The 18491-nt window shown below is 36.8% G+C and overlaps 1 protein-coding gene across 3 annotated transcripts in view; it reads right to left on the bottom strand.

Annotated features, from left to right (window-relative positions):
• Positions 1-13824: 13824 nt before the first annotated feature.
• PCLO (piccolo presynaptic cytomatrix protein) overlaps positions 13825-18491 on the bottom strand; it is a 319301-nt gene continuing 314634 nt past the window's right edge. For all 3 annotated transcript variants that reach the window (XM_054272240.1, XM_054272259.1, XM_054272249.1), the window contains one exon: positions 13825-15684. In XM_054272240.1, the coding sequence (XP_054128215.1) occupies positions 15544-15684 (141 nt within the window). In that variant the 3' untranslated portion in view covers positions 13825-15543. The remainder of the gene's footprint in view (positions 15685-18491) is intronic.

The following is an 18491-nucleotide window of genomic DNA, read 5'->3' as shown; positions in this document are numbered from 1 at the left end:
TCTACTTCTTGCTTCAGTCTCCACAGTGCAAAGAACACAAGGCACAACCTCCTAAGGTCCCCTCTGGCAGAAATTTTCTTTTGATCCTATGGATCCTTCAACAGCATGATTCTACTAACATTTATTAAAATAATTTCTGAAATAATTTATTTGCATATAGATCTGAGGAAAAATATTACAGGTGTACATAAACACAAAGAAATTCATGAGAGCCTGGTCTTGGGTTAATTATTCAGACCTCGAGGTTGCTGGCAATGTTTTGTCACATCTCCACAGACACCAGTGGTCTGTTATCATGTCATGATGATATTTGAATACAAATATGCTGAAGGACTGTCTAAGGATTTCTTCTTCTCTTTTATCTGGGCTTTGCCACAAGAGAGTGAACAGCTGGTGTAAGCAATAAAACACACAGCGGGGTCAAGTATCTTCATGAAAACTATCAAAAATGCTTTTTCATTTGACTTGATTATGATCCTTTTTATTGATTTGATTATTAGCAAGCAGTTAATGTTGTAATGATAATTTTTGAAAGGTATTTTCCATTATTTCTAAAACCTCATTCAGTCCTTCCAAAAATAACTTTGCGCAAATGATTCATAAAAAAAAATATCAAAAAGTATCAGTTGAAGTTCAGCAGGAGTCCTATAGAGAGGTTCATTTTTTTAGCAGGTTAGATTTTTAACCAGCAGGTTTAAATTTTTTTGTTATTTTTGGCTGCACAGTCTAGGATTACAAGAGGAGAGCCCTGCTCTTTCCATAGGTCTTGATTTCTATAACATCACTGTTGATAATCTTGGGCTGTCCACAACATGTCAAGCTTGTATAATGAACATTATATGCTAAGAAATTACCTCAGAAATACATTAGAGAAACTTGTGTATTGATTACATCTTATTTATGCTAAATCCTTGCCTCAAAGTTCTTGGTATAATGAATTTCTCGCTTATTTTAAAGACAAAGGTTTTAGTGAAAAAAAAATTAGAGAATTAGATACACTCACAGCCTTTGCTACTTTCTAAACCCAACATTTCCTCAGCACTGACACAGCTAAGAGAACATTTGTAAATATATGTTTCCTCATAACACTTTATGTTATGAAAAAAATGAATTTTTATGCTTCTGTTAAATTTTTTGCCTTAGAATTAAGGTTCAGCCCAATTAGGGTAGTTTCTCCCTCTGAAGAGGGAGAAAGTTTCAGAACTACTGCAAGTTCTAAAACTTTCTCTGATGGCACTGCTGCCATCTGCTGCTGACTTTAAAATCCACAACCTTTAAAAGTCAGGGGAAAAAATACAGTATCAACTTAGGGTTAGGACTTCTGAATTTCCCAAATTATAGTAAAAGTTGTAAGAACTGCAGCTTACAACCTTATTTTAAATAACATATAAAAATTATTTAACTGGTTTATTCTATGCAGTCAAATCATTGTGATTAATATTTAAAATCTGTGGAAATTAATAGATGTGTTTGCACAAAGAAATTTACCATAAAATGGTTATTAATGTTTATTTTTAATTTGTAATTTTAGAAAAAAACCTATTCCCTTTTCCCCCTTAAATTTATCACAGTATTTATATATTTAAAAGGTAGTCTTACTGTCCTCACCTTCAACTGATGTTTTCTAAAGAAAAATGATTGCACATATTTGTGAGGAATGCCCCAGATTTATGTAGCCCCTGGGGTTTTTTCCTCAGAGATTTTGCTCACTTGTTTATTCCTTATGCTTATATCCATGGACTCTTTCCTAGTCAGCATTCTTCATATTCTTTTGAAGTTTGAATCAATGTTTTCAAAGACTGGCTGAACTGTATTTGATACTGGAAATGGATCACAGACCCAAGACTACTATGATTAAAAATTAATATTAAAGCCCAGAACACATGGGAACCTCGGAAAAAATTAACACAATTTTTTTCAAGTAAAAATAGTTATCTAATATAGTTATCATTATTGTTCAGGTTAACACAGAACTATGTCAGCAACTTCTACAGAAAACCTGAACTTTCCGTATGCTTGCTTACTTTCATTGTCATCTATAAAGATGTGAAATAGTAAATTCTTCAAAAATACCTAAAAATTTTTACAGTAACAGTTAACATTCAATTCTGACCAACCAAATTTACAATGTAAAAGTTTTGAGACAGATTAGCTCCTCAGCTAGCCTGGATTTTGAGCCATGTTTTGAATGCCTCAGGCCCTGCTGACCTGAGAAGTTTGAAATAGGTGCTGCCATATGGGCACTGCCCCACGGGGTTAACTCAACCAAGACACTTCAGCCACTCTCCTTGGCTTCTGTCTTTAATCATCAAACTCAGAGGCTTGGTGAGCAGACTCTGCATGTTAAAGTCACCAAAGAAGAACATCCTATTCGTCAGACCCCCATGAGAAGCAAATAGGAAAGAGGTGTATGAACCATGACCCTTCACGCTTCAGATGAGTGCCTAGTTGTTGTTGAATGAATGAAAATATCAACTTCTCTTTTTCAGTCTACTGTAGGTGCTAGGACCCGCAAAAGATTTTTAATTTTTACTCTTGAAAAAGACAAACTTGCTGTCACAGACATCTTTTATGAAAAAACCTTTCCTTAGGATTTTTTCCTCCTGAGAAGCTGGGAGGCCTCAGGAACAAAATGTAAACAATGATTATCTGCTGCTGTGGAATGCAACAGGTGCATCTGTGATTGGTCTCATGTGGTTGTTTCTAATTAATGGCCAATCACAGTCAGCTGGCTTGGACTCTCTGTCCGAGACACAAGCCTTCGTTATCATTCCTTTTTACTCTTCTTAGCTAGCCTTCTGATGAAATCCTTTCTTCTATTCTTTTAGTATAGTTTCAATGTAATATATATCATAAAAAAATAAAAAATCAAGCCTTCTGAAATATGGAGTCAGATTCTCATCTCTTCCCTCATCCTTGGACCCCTGTAAACACCGTCACAAACTGCCTCCCTCCAGCCTGTAGTAATCTTTAAAATGTAGTAACTCTTCTTTGATAATCAAGAGATTACAGAGTTTAAAAAAATTAAAATAGTGAAGTTCTCTTTCTTTTGAATTTGAAAACATGCCACAATTTTTCTCAAGGTTTAAAAATAATGTTTTATTTTATAGCTCTTCATATTGATCCACACAGAACCTTACTGGGCTCTGCAATTCTTTCTTGAATGCTTGTAGACAGAATGTGTATTACAGCCATTAAAATAAGATTGAATTTTAGTGCAATTGGAAAATGGCATGAAACCACTAGGGACTTATAATTACTGACTAGATTTATTCCAAGGAAAACAAGTCACTGGTGCAGTCTTTTTTTCCTGTCTATAAGCAGAGTACAGGAGTACAAGGGTAGTCTGACACCGGGGGTCCTAAGGGCAGGAATCCAAATCCTCTCTGCTGTAATGCTGCTCACTGAAGGGATGCAGCTCTGAGACCTGGGCAGAACCTGGCTCAAACACAGCTGAGACAAAAAAAAAAATGTAAAACACTGCATGAAAAGCACCCCATAAAGCATGGAAGCACAAAGGGGATAACAAGAAGGCATAAAGGGCAGCCACAGCCCCTGCAGGAACAGAAAGCAGAAGAAGAAGAAGAAGGGGAGCAGGATCACTTCTGTTTCTCTGGCTAAGGATGCTGCCCCTGGGCAGTGTTGGTGGGTGTGTGCAGCAGCTCCTCCTCCTTCTCCTCCTCCTCCTTCTTCTCCTCTGATAGAGAAGCACAGTTTCTCTTTTATTTGCCATTCCCAATATTTTGCTGCTGTAACTCAGCAGTCATCTCCAATGCCTGTGTAACTAGGTTAAGGATATCAGAATTTTAAACAGGTGTGTGGGCATGTGTGTATGTGTGTTTTCTTCTTCAGCCTCCCCACACAGTAAGGTGACAGCACAGTGCTGAATCAGAGCAAACTTGGATACACCAGAGCTTAAATGAAGTCAGACAGCACCTTTAAAAATTCTGCTGCTTGGTATTGTTACTTGGTGTTGCTATAGGAAGAAGAGTTTTAAGAGCCTCAGAAAAATAGAAAATACTGGTGATTATTTTCACTTGCTGCATTAGTCTCTGTCAGAGATATTAAAAACTGAAAGCATCAGTTTGAAACTTTCAACTCTTGATGTTCTTTTCCCAAATGCTAAGCACCTTTGCAAAAACAAAAATATATGTAACATGTTTTACAGAGACTATTTCTGTCTCATGTGTGGAACATGCACATCGATGTGCCCATAAAATTTTTTCAAGGTAATGAAGGGCTAGAAGGAATCATTTATCCCACAGGCATCAGACTTTATAATATTGTTACATGGCTCCTTCATTAACACTATAATTAAAGATTCTTTCTGTTTCTCTTGACTCTTATGTTGACCTATATACTAACAATTACTTCATTATTAATCTGATGATATTATGTGATTAAGCTTTGCCTTTGAGAGCTTATTATAATGATAAATATTACCCTCTGGAGTTCTGTGTGGGCACATTGAGTTATTGTGCCCTGAAATATTTACTCTTTATGTTGATCATACCAAGATGCATAAAATAAGCTTAATGATAATGATAAACCTAATTACACCCTCACTGACACTTTTGAGAAGCCTCATGGCAGCAAAGCAACATACATAATCTGTAAAATTGTGTTGAACTTAAAGACCTTAATAAGCATTGTGGTAGGAATGAGAAAATTGCCCTTGCACCAAACACTAGCTTTTACTCAGAAAATCTTATGTAGTTTTGAAGCCTGATTTCAATAAGCTTTTATTGTATACAGGCTACTTTTTTCCCCTCTATCACATCATTAGGAAAGCACAGACTTGCTTTGCTGTTCTCATGTAAATTGGTGTGCACAACTTGCTGTGATCCACATCACCAAACACTGCTCTTTCAGGGACTTAAAGCACATTTCCTTGGCATGCATACACTACCTACTTTTAGAGGAAACTAATTCAACAATACAATTCTTTCTGGGAAAACTGATTCCAGGGCTAGCAATATTCAGTCATTTAAAAATATATTTTTACTGTATATGAAAAAAACATTAAAAGACATGGCCTGTTTGGTTTTGTGTGTGTGTGTGTTTTTTTGAGCTATTGGAGAGTACACAATACATGCCTTATGCTTTTTTACTATACTTGGTGGTCTGAAATATGCTCAGAATTATTGAAAACTCATAGACTTGCTTATCAGTGAAAGTCTGGCCTTTCAGGACAACAACAGAAAGAGATTAGTTTCAGATAACTTTAAGTGTCACAGCAATGCCCTGAATAGCACAGATTAATCCTTTTTTTGTGAGTGGTGGTTAGCAAAGTCAGTCTGTAGCTGTGGGGCTTTTTTCCCTAGAGTAACAACATAGAGTATTGATTAGTGTGCCTGTCATGAACAGGGGATTTCAAACTATGTACAGGATTTATTTTCATTAAACCACATCATTTTCATTAAACCACATCATTCTTATGTGCATACCAAGCACTGTTATTCCTCCTAAGAGTGCAAGCCCCTTGGCTTGAAATTTTGTGATGATAGTTACAATTTACTCATTTTAGCTAAATTTAAATTCCTACAATGCAGGCCTCTAAGTCTGTGCTGCTCCTCTGTGGTTGAATATTGAGTTAATCCAAGCTAAGGAGCTGAAGAACCATCATCATATGCTTGTGGGAGACAAGGAGTGAACTAGGTGAGGGGATCCTGTCTGTGTGATGTACAACACACCTAGAAAGAAAAACCTCTGTTAAACAACAGAGCAGAAAGCACCAATATTAGCTGAATAAAGATGACATCAAGTGAACTTTGGTAGAGAGAGGGAGAGCTGTTGAAAAGTCTGCATGCCTGCATCCTTTTATCTATAGTACAAAAAGGGAAAGAAGACAACAATACTGAGTTCTGCTGTGCCCTGAAGTCTCGCTAGATGAGGCTGAGAACAGAATATAGTTCAAACAAAGTGAGTTTTAGCTTTCAGGAAGGTTTTTTCCATATTACATCTTCTGAATGCTGAGGATGAAGGAAGAATGAAGTGCCTCCAGGTTGCAAAGCCTCCGAATTCTCAAAGCCATTAATGAAAATGACCCTGGTATTACCACAGTGAGCTAGAGCAGAGATTGCAAGAGGCTCTGAGCAGTTGCCCAAACGTGTTCAGCGCAAATTTGCTTCAAAAGCAACATGAAAGCTCCAGATGCTTACTGTGAAAACAGCTGCTTAATGTCCTTTAGTTGTAGCTGCTGTTCTGACCTCCTCTCTTTAGATATACAAAATTATTCTGGGTTTTATTAATTTGATTTTTAGAACACAGAGTTGAAATGTGATTTTCTTTTATTTGATTTCCTCTTAGAGGAAGAGACTAAATAAGGCCTATAATTTACAAAGGAGGGATGAGCAAGTCATGGTAACTTGAAAACCTTTGTAACGAGGCTTGTAACTTTCTTCTGCTTCAGCTCCTCACCTTTAAAAAACAGGAATAGCATTTCCCTACCATCTGTAGATTGAATTGATGAAATAGATGGTAAATGTTTTATAATAATCTTTTTGTTCTTGAAATTGGTAAAGCATAACTTCCTGAAAAATTAGATTTTCCCTTGTATTATCATAAAGATATAGAAATTTCTTCATCTTATCAGGACTTACATTCAAATGGCCCCTGTCCATCACCATAAAAAAAGTCTAAATGTATAACATTTTGATTCCTTTATATTTTAAAATACCAGCCAAGAAAAACTAATTTAAGTTAGATATGGAAGAAGAATTGTGTATGCAAGACATTAGAGTTCATTCTTGTAGCATTTGCAGAGAATGTCTAAAATCATCTGCAAAACCCTAAATCCTCAATCTAATAGAATTATTCATGATAAACTGGAGATCTGAATTTTTAAACAAAACCACTAGTAGTGTCGTTTCATTAAGCATACATACATACAATAATTTCAAAAAAATAATTTAATGATGCATTGGATATTTTTTTATAATAAGGAATAAATTAATCAAGGACTTTCTATGTATAAGAGCAGTTAGAATCACAACACAGTGGAAAGACCACTTTTAGAAAGCCTCAGAGAACTTTCAGTAGGTGTGCCGTTGTGTCATTCCTTAAATATTGTACCTTCTCTCATAAAAAGAGGACTAGAGGAGGTTTTGGCCCTGCATTAGTTTCATTACACTTTCACCGTAAAGTTGCATCTCTTCTTTTTCTGCTTGACTTTTTCATCCCACTTGTAGCTGACAGTCCTGCTGTCTGTTTATTCTTGGCTTAAAGGCTCCTTGGGCAGGAGAGGTGATGTAGGGCTGAGCAGCAGCTTGGATCTCTGTGCCTTTGCCCACCAGAGCTGTTCCCTGAGGCCTGACCCTGTTTTGGCACACAGCTGGCCACAGACTGATACATCAGATTATTTAATCTCAGATATAGGACTTCACATCTGCCTTTTTGGACTGCATGAGTTTCCCATCAGCTCGTTTCTCCTGACAGTCAAGGCTCCTCCAGACAGCAAGGACCCTACCAACATTCTACAGATCCCAGCTCCCAATATATTGTCAAAGTCTTCTATCCTTATTTTAGCTGTGGCTGCTGAACTGCAAACACCAAGAAGTTTCTGAGATTTGTCAGTCTGTGCTGAAAAAAAGATTATATTTTGCTCTTTCACCTGTGCTTAAAAATCTTATCTGATACTTTATCACCCAAAGATCCTGATACAGTAAATGAAGGACACACTAATAGAGATCCTTTGGAAGGGTCAAAGTAATGGCCACTTTATTGCAGCAAAATGACCAACCTGTTCAAATTGTAAGCTATCCTTCTTCTGTCAGATCTACAGTGTCTGAGTCCTTGTCTGCAAAGAAACATACCCTCTTAGCTATGCTGATACAGATAAATCATCCAACTATTACTATGTGTTTGGGGTTTTTTCCCAGTCTAAAGTGATGCATGTTGGTATGACAGATTTGGACAATTTGTTAATTTGTAACTTTTTTTTTTTTTTACATTATTTTGCTTATTGATGTGGCCTAAATTCATTAATACCCTTAACTCATGGACTGAAATTTGTGTCATGTGCGTGCTTATAAAGTAGGATTGGAAAAGAAGCACTATGTTCTTCCTGCATCTTGTGTGTCAGGAAAATCACCTTTAAAAAGTAAGAGGAGTTTCTTAATTTCCCTTTATAAATACACATGAATTGAGAGTGGTCCTGGGGACAATGATTTGGGGTCCTGGTTGTTAAAAACTGGAGGTAAGGTGGCTCTTCAAAATGCAGTTTATTACATCCAAGATGTTAGAGCAGTCCAGGGTCGTGGGTGACAGAGCCTGTGCCTGCAGCTGTCAGCTCCAGCTGCAGACAAGCCTGGAGACCCTTAGTTTAGGTTACAAATGCATTATATAATTTTCTTTGCTGAGCATCTTAATACAAAAGAACCAATCTATACCTTAACTCTTACCTGTAGCCTGTCATAACTACTATAATTACCATATTCATCCATATTCTCCAATTACTAAAAGTTAGTACATTACAGTTTAAGCTAGAAATTGCTTTTCAGTTTTCTTGCGGTGGAAAATTCTGAGAACTTTTTTCTACTTGCAACATTGGCAGGCTTGTTTGCCTGTGGTATATTTTTACTTGGCAAAAACATCTTCTTGTTTGGGGTGGGTTTATCCTTTGCTCTAAGTCATAAAATCCCCTTCTAACTAACACACCCTTTGCCTTCTTAGTTATCCATTAAGACTGGCTCAGCAATTCTTCTACATCAAAAATTGCTTTCATTTTTATTCCTTCTTCAGATTCTACATTCAAAAATCTTTCTGCCAAGCATACATACCTGGGAGATTTTCCTGTTAAACTTTCATCCTTCCCAAAAAGAAACCATTTAAACTAGGAAATAAAAGGATAGATAAAAGGAAGATTTTTTTTTTTTTTCAATAAAGGAGATGACACACTGGAACAGTTTGCCCAGAGAGATGCTAGATGTCCCACCACTGGAAATATTGGTCAGATTGGATGGGGCTCTGAGCACCCTTATGTTGTCAAAAATGTCCCTGCTCATGCCCCTGTCCCCTATCCTACAGGACCTTGAAAGGTCTCTTCTAATGAAAATTATCCTATGATTCCAGGATTCTAAGAAAAAGATAAAGCTGAAGATATATGTTGAAGATATTCTTGCTGGAGTTCCAGAGAGAGTTGTCCTCACAGCCAGAATGCTAAGCTGAATCTCCGTGTACGATTTTCAGTAACTTCTTTCTCTATGAATTTTAAGTCCAGTCTATTTTAAAAAACATTCCATGAACTTCCCAATTCCCAGTTTTACATCATAGCTTCTAAGTTAAACCCTACAAACAGCACTGTGATGAAACAGCTCATGCATACTTTACTGCACTCTCTAAGTAAGTAAACACATATTTTTTTAAAATATTTTTAATTATTTAAAAATAAGCATATTATTTAATCATTCTTTCTGTGTCTGTGAAGGGACACTGGGATTTTCTGTCTGTAAACTAGTTTCCTAGAGCTAGATTCAGATAAATCTACAGCTTCCACAGAAGATAATTCCAGCTCTCTTTCCCTTAACACTTCAGGAATGTTTTCTAACCATTTGCAGAGGACCAGTATGCTGAGCAGGAGCTTCCTCATCAACGTAAAAGGGGATGCTGAAAATTTGGGCTGAGTTTGGGGTGAAGTGTTTATTGTGATCATAACTATTTTCTCAGAGATAGGCACCCAAAGTGCCTTGAACTCATACCTTAGTGATGGAGGCCGGCTCTGGGAAGTTGAGTTTCTTTCCTGATGGGCATTACCAAAGTCAGCCTTTGTCAGTGCTGTAGTGTGAAAAAGGGCATCACTGCTCTTGAGGCATCCTCAAAGTTCTTGTCTATTTCTCATTACATTGTTTTCTGAGAAAAAGGCATCAACTCACAGAAAATAATTCTAGTCTATATGTTCTGGTGCCAGACTAAAACAATTTATTTCACTCGGGGGACATGTTTGGAGGTTTTTGAATTATTTCTATCAAATAGGGACACTGTGCAAATATAATGGGTCAAAAATACAGTCTCAATGGAAAAGCATCACAAATGTTACACTAGTCAGGTAAAATTCAGTACTACAAAAAATGATTTCTTAAAGAAAAGTATTTCTTTTTTATTATAGCAAAGTCTAAAATATATTGTTCCTGGAAACCTTTCTGGTGGAGGAAAGAGCCAAAGAAAATCTTTCTAAGGTTTATCATATTCTTTCTTGTTATGTCTCCATCAGGGACACACAAGGATACAGAGTATAGCTACATTTTTAATTCATCTTTTCTTCACATTGAGGAGACAAACCCCTGGATATTTCTAAACTGGGCTGTTGTATGCACATATATTTGTTGCCTATATACAATGCCAGAGCTGAAAGTGTATGAAAATATCAATAAGCTGAACGTGATTCTGGTTCTGACTTGTTCGGAACAAAGCTCTGATGAACCAACCATTCTTTATTTCAAAATGAAGTATGGGAGATGAGTTATACCCTGGGACGTTTGCTAATGCAGAAATAGGAAAGAAGAATATAGGCAATGTGCACAGCAGCACCATAAAACTACTGTGGTCAACAACTGGGAAATTTAAGCCAGCAAAATAGGTTTGCATGTTAATGAGGAAAAAGAACCCAAACCACATATTTTAAATATTTATTTGTCAGACTGGGATAACAGCCTTTATAGAGCACAATTTGCATAAGTTCTCAAGATACATCCTGTATACAATCACAAAACCATGGCATGGATTTATACATAAAGTGAAAACTGGGACAGATTTACAAGCATTTTTATACAATCTCATACTGCTTTTGTTTCAGTTTTTACAACTTTTAGAACAAGTCTGTTTTGTTTTCATTTTTTCTGATGGTTCTGGAAGCAAAATGAAAATTAAAAAAAAAATTCAAAACGAAATGAATATCAACAAACCACCACCTATGCATGCAACATTCACTGTGGAAACATTACATTTGCCCAAGGACTATTCTTCTTTTTTTGTTGTTTTTTTGCAGGGTTTTTTTTTTTTTGGTGTTTTTTGGATTTTTTTAAACATTGTGCCTGCTGTACATGTTGTCTGTAGCATGACAGCACACACTTTAGTCAGCCATTGTTGAGCACCTGAGCACATCACTGAACATCTATAAGATACAATCAAATAAGGACACACTCACATGCTTGGATGTCAAATGGAGTTAATAATTTAAACTCAGTTTGTTTTACAAAAATGTATATTTATTTACAGGGTAACAAATTAAGAAAATGACTCTCATCAAATCATCTAGTTTTAATTATGGATATCTATATATATTATAACTTTTGAGCTCATCAATATATTTGCTTATTAATTTTTTTCAAAAGAATAAAACAGAACATATAGAAAACATTAAAATGTTTCTTATGGTTTAAAGAGAGAGTATCCGGTCACTTATTCTTCCTATTTTCCTTCTAAAGGCAATATGTATTTATAAAGAGTAATTCATCCTACATGCCAGGTGTACAGAAAATTCACAGGGCATGTAGGACTAGTGTTTAAATATAATGTAGGTGGATACTTATGCTAAATTTCCTCTCTGTTTAATTACCTTTATAAGTAACACTCACACAAATTTTCTCTGCTATTCACATAGGTATGTACATATCTAGATATATACTCAAATAATGAATCTGGGACATTCAACATCGTAGCAATGAAAATAAACTAGTTAAAAATAGTGTCAGTTATGATTCAAATCATAATTTAAAAAAATACTATTAACATCTTTATGATATCTCCATGAAACTAAATCCTAATTAAATAATCTCTATTGGGCTCACACTAGCTTACAATATAATAGATGTCTTCTTTTTCTTCATCATCATTCTCAAAGTATGAATCAATATCAGCTGGTTACCAGCTACCATATCCCACAATGTAGCCATGCAAACATCCAGCATCCAGAAAAATAACTCAAATATTTCCTAGGCCTTGATTTAAATCCAGTTCAAGTCAGCAGATTGGTTGTGACTGACTTACACTGGTTTTTGGTTTTTCCGTACAGGATCCATGTAATGTAAAACTGTGGGTAATAATAAAGAAGCAGCACTCATTGCCCCTGGATACTATCCCTTTAAAGTGTAATGATAAAGAACTAGCTCAACATTCATCATAGAAACTCTCATGTCTCGTTTTAAACTGGAAAAAAAAATAAATGGCTGTTTGCTGCTCATTTTATGCATACTAATAACAATGATAATGTTATAAATCCCTGTCATTTGTAAACACACACACTGTGCTTTTGCTCATTTTTCAGCTTGTTTCCACTCTACAAGGCTTGAACTAAGAAGCAGCTTCAATTTCTGTTTTCTCAGAAGATTTATGAATCAAAAGAGTTAAATGCCTCTGCTATTGCCTCCCTGCAATATGTATCTTCAAAGCAATCATAGAAATATGTGAACTCATTAATAACCAATCACTCAGAAATGATAAAAGCTGTTGCCACGTCTAAGCACATTTGGCCAGATAAAATAAACAAAAATTAATGAGGAAAAAGAAAAAAATACTGAGATATATACAAAAACAGTAAAAAAATACTGATAGTCCTTGTTTGATTGTTTTTTTTAAAAAACATTGTCATGAGAGTTTTTCCTGACTTCATTCATCAAACAAACAAACAAACAACAAAAAAAGAAACTATGCATTCAAACATGAACCTGTGTTGCATAGAGTGATTTCAGTACAACCTAGAAATTTGGTCGAAAAAAGGAACTTGGCACACTTTGGTGGCATTCTCTGACCTCTGCATGCTGCTGCCTCAGAAAGCCGAGTGTGTGTGCCCAGGTGTGACACACGCCCACCCCAAAGGAGCCCATCCCTGCTGCAGCTGGCCAAGGCAGTGCCTCACAAACTCCACTCTGCTTCCCATGACAGTTTTGTGTTCCAAAACTGCCATTTCAACATGCAGAAACATTTCTGGGTGCTGTTCAGAGAACCAAAGATGCTTGAATTAAACCAGTGTCCGACAGCTGACGAGCCTCAAAGGCAGCTGTCTCCCTCCAGCCTCACTCAACAAAAGCATTGAATAAAATATTGGGCACATTTGTAGGGGTTTGAGAGCAAAGCAGGCCTGGCCACGTCCTCAGTCACAGATGATGGTTACAGGCAGCCACAGACAGCTCCTTCCTCTCAGAAATCTCCATAGCAACTACCAGTGCCACTTGCTGCCTTTGTAGCAAATCTTAGCAAGAGCAAAATCACCAGCAGTTTGCACAAAATTGCACACCTCGTGGCTTGCACTCCACACAGAATTTTTTTTGTTTTTGCAGATCTTTTTGTTTTTTCAAAGTACGAACACAGTATAGTCATCAGGAATGCAAGATAACCCACCAAGAGAGCAACACTCATGTCAAATGTATCCACACAGGATTTTTTGTTTCAGTCGGGGATTTTTTCTTTGAAGTATTTTCTTATAAAAACAGATACAACATCAAAACATCGAATTTTTACAATAACTCTAGAGGACTGTTCTTAAAATATATGAGAGGTAGGGTATACATTTACTGGTGAAAGCATAAAATTCAACATTAAAGCACATACCCTACTCCCACTGTCAGTGATGTTGTGTTTTTAAGACAGCTAATAAGATTTTGGTAAGATTGCTCTGCTTGCAAGTTAAGCAGGCTACCAGCAGGTTATGAACAACAGGAGTTTCCTTGGTGTGTGTATCAATATAATTTGTATGTTTCTTCTCATATTCCTGTTCCATGCTGATATTTTAAGTTGATAAACATAAACCAAAAAATCTATGTGGGAAGTGTTACCAGATTAAATAGTGTAGCTTTTTCACAGTCAATTCAGTTGCTTAACAACCTAAGCTTTATTTTTCCTTTTTTTTTTTTTTTTATAGCATATAATATTTTCCAGAAGAATATTTTCAGCTGGTCTTGCACAGCCTGTGGAAATGTACTACATATATCCAGAAAATATAAGACAATGTACATCAAATAATATAATGAAAACAGGAAAGTCTTTTTTGGGCCAGAAAAATAAATGTCTGACATGCAGAAATGTATTCATTTTCTTTTTAAGTATGCAAAGGTCATGAGATCATATTTCCAGGGAAACTACTTTTTATTAAAGCTGTGAAATATTAAATGACTTCTGAGTAACATGGGAGTTAGTACCATTGATTCTTGGGTTTTAAAAAACTTGCTATACTTTTAAGAATGAGAGAAAAAGCTCTCCTTTCTTCAAACATGCCACAAGGGAAAACACAGCAGCCAGCCTAAGCCATGGCAGGCAGTAGTTTCTTCCCAAGTGAGTGAACTGCTTGGCTTCAAACCCTTGAAAAAGGGACTTGATGCTTGGAAGTGCTGACACAGACTTAAAAGTTGCAAGTTACCTTCTTATTTATTTCTTTTCTCACCAAGAAGCCATGCTGTTGAGTGGATTATGCTCAGACATTCACCTGAGATAGCAAGAGGATATTTTTCATTCTGATGCAGCAGCATCCAGTCAGGAGCTGCCCTGCTGTCCCTTCCCCTTAGATTCCAAATGTGTCACTAGTGTTGATACAGACCCTGCATTGAGAGGGTCACTGTTGGCATGGTGGGGCTGCTGCTCCCAAGTGCCACAAAATAGCCTAAAATTCATTGTCTTTCTACAGTTTCAGAGCAAGATTGGTTGCTGAAAAATGTGAGGACGGGTTGAAATAACTGCATCAGTCCCAGTGCTTAAGTCCCTTCAATCTCAAACTGATTCAGACCTTCTGACTCAAAGGGTGGGGAGAAAAACAGTGTCACTGACATTGAAACAGGATTTTATCTTTCTGATGTAGTGTAGTTTCTAACCTGTCCTTACTCTTTATAACCACATCCCAAATTATAGACCATTTATATAATTTTATTCATCACATTTTAGGAGAGTGGTTTATATCCATTGTTAACACACAGAAACAAATGAAACAATCAGATCTGATTCTCCACAGCCTAGTTTTTGAAGGAAAAAAGAAAGAAGGAAAAAAATAATGTAAAATAACATTACCACTCTTGCAAACACCTTGCAGTATGTGTCAAGTGGAGTAATCTCACTACAGCAAATTATCAGAGATCCTAAGGTGCAGAGGAGCAAGTTTTACACTTTCAATAAGTGAGATTTTGGAAAGTCAGTCACCCTAGGTGGTTTTGCATAAAATGATCTCCTTCTGGTTTCACAGAAAACCAGACTGCACTTCCCATCACACTCCTCCAGCTGCAGCCGAGCTCTGCGTCAGCGTCTGCCTCCAGCCTCCTTCATTTCCTTCACACTTCCTCTCTTCACAAAGAGTCCAACAACATGGAGCCCTCTTATCAGTCTTCATTTCAAACAGCCTCACTTTAACTTCTGGGCCCAGATTTTCTTCTCCTTTTGCTGTGTTTTGCAGCAAAAATAAGTGTACTAGCCCTCATTTAAGTGTGCTTTGTAGCCCAGAGACTGCTCTTTTCTACTTTGTAATCTGAAAGACTAGCTAAACACAATGATATCAAACTATATTCTTGAAGTGATTCTGTTTAGAGCAGACTCTGCATGTTTTGTGCCCTAAGCAGACAGCTCTGCTCAGTGTGTTTGTGTGGAGCTGACCAACAGTTTGTGCCAGTTTACTATTCTTTTCCTTAGATCCACTTTGTCAAGCCAGATATATGCTTCCCCAATCAGTGTCTTTTTCATAAACTTCCCTCCATTGGAGACAAGCAGAATCTGTGAAAATAATAATGATCATCATCATCACCAATGTGCACAGTAACATAATACTAGCAAAACATGAAAGATTCAGGATATTGGGCTGAAATATGCTATGCACAGAAAAGAAACATTGACCATCACTTTTTAGAGTCACCTTTCCCTTCACAGAAAGCCCTGTGAAAATTAAATCTTCTCCTGCTTCTCTTTCCTTATCGTGGGGCATAGCAATTAGAAGATGACAATATTGAATGTTAATGAGCAATTTGTTCCCCTGCTGGTTACCAAAGATGAGCATAAGGTCAAGTTTTAAGTTACAAGATAAAGCTTTGTACAAGTGAAATAGCAGCTCCTGTTAAGTCAGTGGAACTGATGCAGATTGGATGTACAAGGCTTTCTGAGAAATGTCATCCAAGTACATATTTTCCAGCCAAAGAGGCTTGTGCCATGCAAACAATACACTTTTCTGAAGGGCTTGCCTCATTCTGCAAATCTGTGAATCTATAGGTTCATTATATATGTTTCTAAGAAAATGCATTTGATAATATGTATAATTCATGGCATGACTTATAGTTACATATTCAGAAAAAATTTTAGCTTTTCTTAATTTCTAAGTAACTAAATTAACAGGAACAATGTGAGGGATTTTTTGGTTTTGTTTTTTTTTTTTTTTAATTTTTTTAACCTTCCTAAGTTTTTCAAAAAGAGAAAGAAAAAATGAAGATTTGTATCTCCATGGCAGCATTAGCAGCAGGTTTGTAATATTTAGTTACTGAGCAGACCTCAACAAGCAACAGGCAAGGGAAGTAACTGATAACGGGAGAAGGCTGTCACTCTCCATGTGAACCAGCAAGAGAGAAAAAGGAGCATTTTGTTGCATGGTTTCAAAGATCTATGCTAGAAGAAAAATTACAGAACACAAGGGTTTTGTACTGTGCTGAAACCACAAGGCAGTAGAAATGTAACAGGTCTGTAGAAGAACTAGGGCAATCAAGAATTTCACAATTTTCAAAAGGTTTCCATTCTGATTTGGAAAGCAATGTAAAAAATGCAAACTTTACAAATAAATTTTAAAATAAATTTCAAAAGGGAAGTAATTTGCAAATGTTTTTCTGAGAAGGCTTCCTACTTCCTTGTCCAGTTTTGATATCAATTGGCAACCTGGACAGTGTAGAAACCTAATGGCTACTAGCCAAAAGGTTTGAGAGGGGAAAACTCTTAGGCATTGAACTATAGGAAATTCCATTCATCAGAAAATGTACCCTTGAGGAAAATAGGCAGCCTGTTCCACTGCTGATGGCTTTAGGTCCCTGGTTTTGGTGTTTGCTGAAGAAGGGACTGCCCAGAAGCTGGAAAGCCAAACCAGAACATCTGTTCTTCTGGGTTTTTCTGATTATCCTTGCATAGGACATTATGTATTTCTAATTGCAGTGAGCCAGGAGCCAGAAGCTAAGTGCTTTCCAGAAGGGTCCCAGGCGAGTTGCCAAGGAACAGGGAACTCAGAGAAGAGAGGAAAAAAATGCCAGGGGCTGAGGAAAGTGCCTGTCTGAAAAGTGACAAAATGTTTTCCACAGAATGTTTTCATTCTGAGACAATTAACAGTTTTGGGACAGAGAAAATTTTATCCAATTTTTCATTAGTTCTGTCCTTGATCCTTCTCCCTACTCCCCCCAGATGGAACCCTAGGACCTATCTTCTCTAGCTTTTCTGTCTCTCATCCTTTGTTCTGCTGTGTTCCAGGCCTTAGATTCCAGTCTTGTTCTCCTGGATCAGCTAGTCTTAGTTTTTAATCCCCAGAGGTTTTGCTTCTTATTTATTCCCAATACTCTGTACCTGGCAATTCAAGTTTTTCCTTATTTTGGTTTTTTTTTTTTTGTCTTACTCCCTTTCTCTGATCTTATTTTCTCCCATCATCTTCCAGTTCTATTTTTGTTCTTTAAATTCTGGGTTGTTTAGTTTCCCTCTCCCCTAAATCTCTTTGGACTGTGTCCATCTCTTTGGTCCTGAATGTTTATCACTCAGATTCAGCATTCAAATCATCCAGCTTCATGCTTTGCCATGGGAACAAATAGACTGTTGAGCTTGAAGAGCATATAAAAACAGATGCACTGAGTCAGATTAAAGCTCTCTCCAGAAAAAAATATTTTGCTTACAAAAGTGCAGTGGGTAATGTATAAGGCAGAATATAAGGACAAAGCAATTAAGTAGTTACACTCACTCAAAATACCTACTAAGGTCTGTGGACTATCCTGACTCACAGGCAGTAAGTTTGCATTTAACAGAATTTGATGTCTTCCATCTGTAAATTTCTCCTGTAATTTCTCCAAGTACTTTTCCATTGAAATTGTTTATCACTTACAATATATAAAGGCAATACATTTTACAGCTCAAACTCCAATTCTCACGAAGCAGAAACATTTTTTCTTTGTTTTAAACTTTTTCCTTGATACTTTTACAGGATACTTTTATGGCCTTCATTCTCTTATTTCTGGTATGCAGCATCAGCGCATATCATAAAATCATAAAATTTTAGCATATACTGAGTTTAAAGACATCAATCAGGGTCATTGAGTCAAACTCCTGACCCTGTGCAGGGCACCCCAATAATTGCACCATGTGCCTGAGAATGTTGTCCAAATGTTTCTTGAACTCTGTCAGGCTTGGTGCTGTGACCACTTCCCTGGTAACCTGCTCCAGTGCCCAGCCACCCTCTGGGTGAAAAAATTTCTCCTGGTGTACAAGCTAAACCTCCCTGGCTGTTTCAGGCTGTTCCCTTGAGTCCTGCCATGGGTGACAGCAGTGAACAGATCAGTGCCTGCCCTTCT

The sequence above is a fragment of the Melozone crissalis genome, unplaced genomic scaffold, assembly GCF_028551555.1.
Source record: "Melozone crissalis strain CALT ecotype California unplaced genomic scaffold, PUWL_Pcris_2 ptg000004l_1, whole genome shotgun sequence".
Classification (NCBI taxonomy): domain Eukaryota; kingdom Metazoa; phylum Chordata; class Aves; order Passeriformes; family Passerellidae; genus Melozone; species Melozone crissalis.
Note: the sequence above shows the minus strand (reverse complement) of the source record. Positions and strands in the feature narration are given on the sequence as shown.